General features: G+C 39.0%; 1 protein-coding gene across 3 annotated transcripts in view; it reads left to right on the top strand.

Moving 5' to 3' along the window:
• The window catches only part of TMOD2 (tropomodulin 2), a 58265-nt gene extending 48973 nt beyond the window's left edge, over positions 1–9292 (top strand). For all 3 annotated transcript variants that reach the window (XM_025992993.2, XM_072738528.1, XM_025993028.2), the window contains exon 10: positions 1679–9292. In XM_025992993.2, coding sequence (XP_025848778.2) covers positions 1679–1713 — 35 coding nt within the window. In that variant the 3' untranslated portion in view covers positions 1714–9292. The remainder of the gene's footprint in view (positions 1–1678) is intronic.
• The last annotated feature ends 1471 nt before the right edge of the window (positions 9293–10763 follow it).

Raw genomic sequence — 10763 nt, forward strand, 5'->3', positions numbered from 1 at the left:
AGACAGTCTTTGATTTCTGCTTGTTTCCTTTATATATTTGGTTCTCCTTTGCTTACTACTTACATGTTATCTATACCAGAAGATGGATGCAGTGATGTGGAAATTCCCAGTTCATTTAAGTTTGACCCCTGACCATGCTTTTGCACTTGGGTTCAAATACAGTTATGTCCGATACTTTGGTGATTTCTGTGGAGCTATGTTATAAAGGTAAAACTTAGAAGTAGCTTTTTCAGTGAACCCCTTCTTCATTTTTCCTGCTGCCCACTCTTTGCTGAAGATCCATGACATTTCTTCCATTAGGATGGGAGGGAGGATATAGGGAGGATATCCTGGTCCACCATAGCACAGAAGAATGGGACAGATTGGGAAAGCTTGGTCTGGGCACAGCTCAGTCACCTGAAGCTGCATGGCAAAAGGACACCCAGGAGCAGTCACTTGGCAAGCAGTCAGCCAGTAGCAGAACTCGGTTTGAGGTTCAAGGACAGAATGCCAGACCTTGGACGGGAGAACTGGTCACAGTGTTCCACCAAGTAGAGTACTGGCCACTGGGAGGATTCAGATAGTAGATGAGAAAGAAACAAAGAGTCGGAACCCAAAGCGGGGTAGGTAGAGATTAGTGTCCATCTCCCTGCCCGGGCATGCTTAGCCAAGATGCTGAGACTCAGCTGAGGTATGTTGTATGGCCTCCAGCAGCTGGCCAGGCAGATGGCAGTGCTTGCCGCTGGGCTGTAGAGGATGAGGCTAAGGGAGCAACCCCACTAACTAGGCTTTGGAAGAGGGTAGAGGCAGCGGTCAGAAGGCACCTAGGAAAACTGCATAGAGACCACAGCCGCACAACACGGAGACCAAAGAGAAAAGGGTAAAAAGAAGAGGCTTCAGGTAAATGGAGAAATAATCATAAGCCCAAGAGTGGCAGCGGTGGGCAAGAGCTTTTGTCTCATTTTCTGCAGGCTGGGCTATTTAGAGAGTTAGGGCAGGCCCACAGCGAGGGCACCTTTTGCCCAATCCAGGAAGGTTAGGGTAACCCTCTTCCTATCCACCAGACAGGCCTCCAGGTAGAGAGGTAGAAGGGGGAAATGGGTTACAGAAACTGGGAATGGGCAGTCAGGGCAATTTTTTTGATACAAATTCCCCACTTAAGGGAACCTTTGTGTCTGAGTTTGCCTGCTGTCTGAATCACCCTTTCCTGGAGAATGATACTTGGCGGTTTATGTTTAATCAGGTTTAGAAACTTTGAACATTTGTTTGCAACTCCTTCTGGTCTTCAAGCCATAAACAGAATTCATAGATCATGAATGTCTCCTCCTCAGGAGTTAAAGGCAGCTGAGGGTCAAGTGGCACAGAGGCTGAGATGTGCATGGATAAGCGACCATGGAAATATTCAGAAGTTCACTGTTTTATGGGTCTATTCTGGTCCTTGTACTCCATAAAAACTTCTCACATTCAAGTTCCAAATATCAGACATAACTTTCTTTAAAATGTAAATTCCACAAGACACTAGATTATTATATCCTTTCGATTTAAATCACTTATTGGGTAATGAGTATTGAAATTTAAGATAACTATATCCTTAAATGTGTGGGATTGCTAGCTCGTGTGATTAATGTTGTTTGTCTGGAAGTTAAGGACCATTCCTTCAATCTATTTATTTTCTTCCTTTTCTTTTTTTCTTACCTAGTTCGTAAAAAGCGAGTCGAAGGAGACCGAAGGTAAACTTTCACAGGAGGTGGCAAAGTTTCACCATGGTGGCCATTGAAAAATAAGCAAGCAAAAACTCTTCTCCTTCCCCATCAGGACCATTTTTTCCGAGGTTATGCATTTCCGTTAACCACACAGCTAAAAGTTTAATTGTTGTGTTCTTTTTTTAGCACTACTTATTTATCTTGGGTTTTTAAATATATACAATCGTTTCATTTGCACATGGGCACCTCTGGCAACTTGTACCAGTGGACTTCAGCAGATCGTAGTGGGTAATAGCAGCCGAAAAATTATTTAACCACTTCCATATTGGATTCTCTGGCTCTCTTACATGAATTTTTTTTTAATCACTGAACGGAATTTAGTATATAAGTGTATTTGTAACTGTGATTATGATAGAGGCCTATCTCTGTTTACATGCATAGCTTTGAGTTAGGCTAAATACAGCAGAAGTATTCTTCTGACCACATAAGAAGTTAGTATTGCCAATCTTTCACTGGGGGAGAAAGCACAAATTCTCTCCTAGTTCCAGAAAAATCACTAAATGCACATGTCCCACTGTTTGAAGATCAGTGGTGTCATCTTCATTGAAAGCAAGGTATGATGATACTTTAACACAGCATCAGCAAATAAGTATGAAACAGTAACCTATGAATAGTCTTCAAAGCAGACTTACAGGCAGCAAAATTAATTACCACACCTACCTTTATTGATTATTCAACATAAATTCGATCTTTAACATGACTAACAGATAACTTTTTACAAAGCTGTTTTAAACTTTTCCGGATGCAATGGGAAATTTTTAAATTTTAATAAGAGGGTAGCTTTTAAAACAGTACATTCCTAAATAAAACAATAATAATTGCACCATAGCCAGAGTTGTCTGATACATATGATTATATCATTTTGGCAAATTTTAGAAGCATTTATTGCTTTATCTTTAGTGTGACAAGATCACAGAATAAAATGTGAATGTTCAAGTTAATTATACAGACATTTGTCCACATGGCATGATCTGTCCAGACCTTTGCAAACATCAAAAAAAGATGTGAATTATCACTTATCCAGATGTTGTCATCTCAAGGACAAAGCCTGTGAAAGGACAGTTGAGATGATCACATGGTTGTGTTCAGTAACTTTTCATCTAGCAGTGTAACAGTGTGATGGTAAGCTAAGGAAACACAGGCCTACAGCCTTTGGCTCAAGCTCACATGCCTTTGGTGACACTGCCTGAGGCTGTAGTTGGTGGCTCTTTGACACTGCCTCAGGCACCTCTTCCTCTCACCCTTTCTCTTCTCTCTTCTCCCCTCCTTTCCTTCCAACTCTTTCTTTTTTCCTCTTTTGTCTGAAATTCTGAGCCTCATAAAGGTGACATCCCTTGTGCTGGTGACACCTGGAGCTAAAAAGATTGCTGACTCTAGCATAAGATGGGCCCAAGTCAGAATTTGTTTAATAATTGAGTGTTCCTGGGTTACTTGGTAGTAGTAAAACAAGTTAATGGGAAAACAATACGTGCATTATTCTAGTTAGCTTGTAAAACACTTGGAATCTGGTTAGGAGAGATAGCCTTCATAAAATTGGACATTTACATATATTATAAGAACTCACACATGTATCTCTAAAATCCTTTGAAACATCTCATTTCCTTGACAATATTTGATATTTTTTGCGGGAATGAGCAAAATATGTTGATATATTTGGAATCCTAAAAATCCTTCAATTAGCTTTTGACTGTCTGTCTATGTAAAAAACAGTAAATACCATTTGATGATTTTCAGTTTGATTTTTTCCTTCCCTTTTACTCATTTAGGTATGATATGTTGGAGCCAATTCATACAGGCTTACCAACTATTAAATTTTCAAGAGTTTTGCAAACTCGTTGTTAAATACAGCCATTATTAAAAATTGAATGGCATGCAGTTATAATTTAATTATTTTAAAAACAAAAGTAATATTCAAAAATCTGTTTTAATTGGCTTTGCTCTTGAGATTATTTAGATTTCTTGTGTCTATATGACAGAAATGGTATATAATGAGGTGCTATTGTGCATCTCTTCCCAACTCAGAAGTTCAGAACTCCTTGTTGGTGTTTGAACTTGACTATGAACTTGAACTATGGAAATTAACAAATGTTACAAATTAGGACGTTTTCCCCACTAGGTTGCAGGTTGATAAACATTCATCAGCACACCACAGGGTAGAATGTACACAATTCTTTTTCTGTATCATGTATTTAGGTTACCATATTGCCAAAGGGAAGAACCTTTCTCTTAAGTGTCTTTCTCCTATCCTTTTAGATTTGTTGCAGATATATTATAAGTGCTGAGTCCCTGAAATGCCCTTCAAGCAAGACTTTTTCCTTTCTTTCTTCATTCATTCTCTTTCTTGCCTTCACCTCTACAAAATCCTGTATCCTACAGTGTTCCCCATAGCCCCAATGCCTGGGGGCTAAAGCAGTTCCTGACAAACTGACAGAAAGCAAGAAAAAAAAGTCAGAATTTGATGGTGACTATGCTGTGGTTGTTGATAGTATTAAAGCAAAATAGTGGGCTATTGACAAAATTTAGCCCTCTTTTTTAGCTTGTGAAATAGTTTGGTCACACGTAATAGAGTATATAAAATCAAATATTTATTACTAATTGGTTTACCTTATCATTACTTGTGTGTTTTTAAAGTAGCTTGTAAGGTGACATTTCCATGAGTATTCACATATTAAAGATAATTATTAGAAAATAAACTTATATTTGGGGAACCCTATAAATCATTGAATTAACCCAGGACTTCATTTCCCCATTTGCCCAAAGTGTGTAAGTAGAAGCTTTTTCATAATCCTGCACATAATTAATCCCTTACCGTCCATCATGGTGGGGCATAATGTATATAAAATATTTTTATATGTATGCATTTTGCCAAATACTATGTTGAGATATTTGGCAACATCTGGACAACTGATTGAAGGGAGATAATCTCTCCCCAGACCACCTCCTTTCCCCTTTTAGACTTGTACAGGCTCATGCTAGTGCCAGATCACTCATCAGAATTTGCAGGCTCATATCACCAGCACCCATCACAGCATATATGGAAGATGACTTTTTAGGAAAGAGTTTCGGAAGTCTGGAGATCATATAATTATATAATTAATCCAGCACTACATCCCCCATCTGCCTGAAGTGTATAATGGAAGCTTTATCCTTATTAACATGATTAAATTCCTTCCTTTCATCTTGGTAGGGCATAATGTAAATAAATGTGTGTGTGTGTGTGTGTGTGTGTGTGTGTGTGTGTGTGATGTGTGGCCAAATATCTCATACTCTAATGAGGTATGTGACTTCATCTGGACCACTGATTGAAGGGAGATGCTCTCTCCCCAGCTCCATTTTCCTACTCCCTTCTAGCATTGCTGCCAGCCCAGGTTCAATGTGAATCAGTCCCTGGACTTTGCAGCTTAGATCATCAAATTTCACAGCAGATATAGAAGACCACTCTTAGGGAATAATTATTAGAAGCCTGGAAATAACTTTATTGTTCCAGCACCAAAACTCTTTATATGCCTAAAGTGTAAGTGGAAGCACTTTCATCTTCATCAACATGATTAAGCCCCTTCCTTCCATCTTGGTAGGGTAAATTGTATATAAATATTTTGTACATAAAGATCACCAAATACTGTAAGTGGTATTTGGCTAAAGCTGGACGACTGATTGAAGGGAGATGCTGTCTCCCGGTCCCTCTTCCCTTACCCCTCTTGGAGCTGCTGCAGGCCTCTGTTAGAGAATCACTAGCCTGAAGGGGCACGCACAAGCTCACCCATCTTAGAGTATCAGTTCATCTTACAATAAAAGCCCATCTCCATTTAAAAACTCAGAAATCATCCCAATGCCTATACTCCTCAGAACAATTTCCTTAAGGGAAGCTTGGTACACCAAACCAAAAGAACAGCTGCTTCTCTTCTAGACAGAAATGTGGCCCCTGGCAGGTCACCAGCATTAGGGAAACCAGTGTGCTCTGAAGAACTACCATGGAAAAAAAAAAAAAAAAGAACTACCATGAGAACATTTCAGACACTCAAACTTGAAACTGGCATTAAGTATCAGCATGCTTTAAACGTAAGATGGCCCTTTAAATTTACAAGAGTTTGCATATACTTCCTTTTTTCGGGGATATGATGTCCTTAGTCCTCTCACAGGCAGTGTAAAGGAGACAGAGGAGAAGTACAAGAACTCTGGCTTAATACAATTTGATATGTGTTTCTGGATCTTGCAGTAGAGTACCTTTTTGCAAAATGGATACATACCATCTTTTGTTTAGTTCAGGTATTGATAGCAATAGTGGAAGTGAGTGGAGCGGGGGGCAGTAAGTTGTGAATACTGGGTTCTGTGGTGTGTTACCTCTACTGAGTTGGAATTGTTTCTGGTATCAGATTTTAAGTCATGATCCTGAAGCTTCCTTTCACTCTTCCACTAATGATGCAATAATAGCTATTTTCACTTTAATGAGCAGAGAATGAAAAAGGAATGTTTTAGCTCTGCCTTCCAGCAGCAGGTTCCCCTTATTGTTCCTCACTTCACTTATCCCTGCCACTTACCAGACTATCATCAAAGCTAAAGGATTGGGACACATGCAAAGGCAAGGTGTGAGAATGCTTGGCCCCATCAGGCTGAGCCCTCTGGATTAAAGTCACATGATTAGGCCTCCCAGCAACAAGCTTAGAAGAAAAGAATACCCAGAACCTCAAGATGTATATTTATTGTTCTCTTGCTCCCAACTCTAGATTAGATGGAATTTTGTTTTTGTGGTTCAGAAGTTAAGTGAAGGGGCTGAGTGCGGTGGGGAGGAAGATGGAAATTAAAGATCTTTTTTTGCCTAAAGGGAGAAGTAAACCCTGCTCAGCTCACCACCTTCCCATCTGCCCATAACAAAAATAATTAAACATCCAGTAAATGGATGAAGGAAGTATTTTAAATTTGTAACCTGGCTCTGGGTACTGTTCTAGGAAGGCCATACACTTACCAGAAGTTATTTGAGTTTTGTGATGCATCATTGACTTGGGAGAGGGTGAAGGAGACCACACTTTTCTCTGACATCTTCCATGGTAGTCATTTTCAGCACACTGGCTTTGCTAGTTGGTATGGTGGAAGGGCACCATACTAACAGACTCGGAGGCTGACTCCTAATCCCATCACCAACACTTAGCAGGTATATAATCATGGGCAATTCATTCAATTGCCTGACAATTATAGACTACATAGGGGGAAGAGCACTGGATTTGGAGTCAAGAAACCTGGACACTTGGCTCCACATTTTCTTAGCTGGGTGACTTTGGGGCAAGCCACTTAGTCTCTCAAGCCTAAGATTCTTCAGCTATATTATAATGGGAATAATATCTTCACTAACTACCTCACAGAGTTGTGGTGAGAAAATAATCAGATAATGGGATGAAAACACTATACTGGAAAGGGCTATACAAAAGTGGGAGATCATTTTCATCATCTATTCACTAATGTTTTCCACTGCCTCTTAAATATGTTTTATTTTCTTCTGACCATTGAGTATGATCAATCACAGCATGGGTATGACATAGGGGACTGGAATTGAAATTATTTCATTTTTAATACAGAGATGGGAGAGGTAGTTGATGGATGGGTGGGTGTTATATACCAGTGATGTGTATGGTAGAGCATTTTCCTGGGTCATCTTGAAAGTACCCTAGGACATGGTCAGGACTCTTGCAGTGTGTCTAAGGCTGGACACAAGTGGAAGAGCAAAAGGTGATTACTAATTGAGGGGAGGGCCTGGATCACTGCTGCCTTCCTGCCAGGCTCTGTCACCACAATGGTAGGCTATGACTTGAGGTGTGACAGGAGACCTAGGAGAGAATATTGTCCATAAGGCCCTAGCAGCTGCATCATAGGCTCAAACCCTGATGGGGAAGGGGAGAAAGTGTCACCTGTGAGATCAGCTCTCCCAGGCAGCAACTGCCTTGTTATCACCAGCAACCTTTGCCCCAGTCAGTATTTTTTGTGCTAAGAAAGATATTGAAACATGGCTTCACAGGACTTTCATAAGCATGTGAAGGTAGGGACTGTCTCATAAATCTTTGTGTCTTCAGTAGCATCTAGTGAGGTGCTTTGTATATAACAGGTGCTTCATAAACACCCCACAAGAATTATGCTTCATTTGTCTTCATATAATATTTGGAAAACAGTACTGATTTGGATACCAACTGTGTGTGACTTTGGGCAAGACTTTCCATCTCTCTTGTCTTCATTTCATCTGTAAAATGAAATGAGTGGATTAGATGCTCTCTAGGTTCCTCCCAGCTCCCAAGCATTACAATAATCCCGTGATTCTGAAGTTTCTATTGCCTCTGAGCATGCCTGAGTAATGCCTCCATTGCAGCTCCATCTCTCTTGAGAAGGTTTTGTCCAGAGGAAGAGGTCTGAACACTCCACAGACAGTTATCTATTCCTCTTCAGCAGGTTTTACTGCTTCAGAATAGTTCTGGAGGAGCAGCCTATTCTGAAAGGAAGTTTTAAAATTTATAATATTTTATCTGCAAAATTGGTGGAGAAGAAGAGGAAGAAATGCAAAGAAAGAAACAGCACAGTAAACACAGCATGTTTTTAATAGGCTTTTACTTAAAGTGTGTGTGTGTGTGTGTGTGTGAGTGAGTGTGTGTTTCTGAGCACATATTGACTGGATAACAGAAGCCAATCAGAAATACACTGTGCAATTGAGAGAAGCTGGCCCAGGATTTAAAATTTCCCATGGATAATCTAAATGCGAATAGATAGGAATTGGCCATATGGTGAAATGAGTTGAATAGAAAATGTGCTTTTTAAGGAAATTTTATTTTAGTACCAAACATTGCCAGTGACAATCTTTAGTTAAAGAAATTATTCTGACCTAAAATTCTTATCTCTGCCATTTTGGTTTTAAAAACTCCACTATATTCATGGAATAATATTTATATTTTAATTAAGTCTTTATCTTAATTCTGTTTCATCTACTCAAGGAAAACAAGCAGCATTTTTCATTGCATTTAAAAATGTAAAATACTTGCATGCCACCAGTTGTAATATCTTACCAGTTTGAATGCCTGTAATGTGTGACCTTATGTGTACCTGTATTGTTTTTGAAGAAAACAAAGGAAGTAATACTTTGTAAACTGTTTAAACTTATATGGGCAACATTTATTTGGCTAAGCAGTTATCAAAAAATTCACATAATTTCATTTTTCGTTTTGAAACTTTTCAAAGGTAGACATTTATTCACTAAGGAATTAAAGACTAATTTGCCTTTAAATGTGAACTGGACATTGTGGGAAATAAGTGTGTGATAAAGCAAAATGTATGAAGTGTGAAACCCTTTTACCCTCATAATTAATAAGAATTCCAGTTGACACAAATAGGTGCAATGTTTGACCCTTTGGAATTAGCCAGCCAGATGTAACACTAAGGTAAATGTATACTGTTTTAATTCATCAAGATTTTTCTGCTTTCAAAGATATAATGTATTCACTTATGTCTGGAATAAAGTTTCCAAGTGTAAATGTACAGAACATTAGGAATTAATAAACTTTCCTTTTAAAATGAAAGCAAAGATTGATTTAATCTAGCAAATTTTTAGACACGTTGTCTTTTTTAAATGAATGTTTGGCACCATGTTCTCATATTAGATAAGTACATTTGCAGAAAGGACTATAAAGTGTCCTTATTATGAAGAAGATAAGAAGTAGATAGACAACAAGAAGTAGCTAGAGGGAGAAAGAACTCATTATTAAAACAAATACGCATATATGTGGCTAAATAGTTAAAAATTGTTAAAATAAATGGTAGCAGAAATATAGATAATCCCAATGGGTTCATTGTTTTACGTTGATTTTTTTATGTTAACTATGGGTTTAGATTTTTTTTAATCTTCACTGTGATTGCTAACACAGAACTCTAAAAATAATGACGTTATATTGTAAAGATTTGCCCTAGAAAAAAACAAAACAAAACAAAAACTATTTTTCCTGCTGTCCTGCCAAATTCTGCCCTGTTATTTAGACTGAGGGGAAAGCCCAATTAGAAGCACAGAAGGCTGATGTCTAATTTTTGTATCTGCTGTTGCATACCTTCTTGTGCACAAGGAAATGTGGTCATTATTTTGTTTAAAGGGTTCCTTCAGGGCAGCCCCGGTGGATTAGCGGTTTAGCGCCGCCTTCAGCCCAGGGCGTGATCCTGGAAACCCAGAATCGAGTCCCACATTGGGCTCCCTGCACGGAGCCTGCTTCTCCCTCTGCCTGTGTCTCTGCCCCCCCCTCTCTCTCTCTCTCTCTCTCTCTCTGTCTCTCTCCTCTGTCTCAAATAAATAAAATATTTGAAAAAAAAGGGGGTTCCTTCAGGTTCTGGAGCTTTAATGAATAGGAGTTACAAATATGTACTTTGACATCAGACATACCTAGTTCAAATCTCACCTGTTAGTCATGTAAATTTCTGTTATTTCTTAGCCTCAGTTTCTTCACCTGTAAAATAGGAATCAGAATCATATTTGACAGTAGGGACAGTGGTACCATTATGTGTAAAATGTGTAATTAATGTGTAAAACACTTAGGACAGTGCCTGACATGTAGAAGGCACTCAGGTATTACTATCCTAAACTGTGACTTAAATAAATATCCGTGGATATTAATGCAAATAAAGTTGTCCATTTTATGCTGACAGTGTCAGAAATTTAAACAGGACTGTATCTTATTTTTGTGTTTCTACTGTCCGTTCCTTCTGGCAAACAAGCCCTCCCTCATCACTCCAATAATTGAATATAAACAAGATAGAGCTGACTCAGGGGTTGCTTATGACATGCTCTCATTTAGCTCTGCTTCCTGTGACTTCCTTGATGTTTTGTTTGTACCTGCTTTGCTTTCTGGGTACCTTCCTTTGCATTTGGTAGTCAAGCTCTAGGAGCAACTCCTTGACTTTTGGGTCTGTTTTGTGCTTGACTTGCCTCTGTTATGGACCTCCTTCTCTTGGGTTGATTGATTATTCAGCCTTCCTCTGTGGCTATGAGAAGTGGTACCCCACGTC

This window comes from Vulpes vulpes, chromosome 15 (genome assembly GCF_048418805.1).
Source record: "Vulpes vulpes isolate BD-2025 chromosome 15, VulVul3, whole genome shotgun sequence".
In the NCBI taxonomy this organism is placed as follows: domain Eukaryota; kingdom Metazoa; phylum Chordata; class Mammalia; order Carnivora; family Canidae; genus Vulpes; species Vulpes vulpes.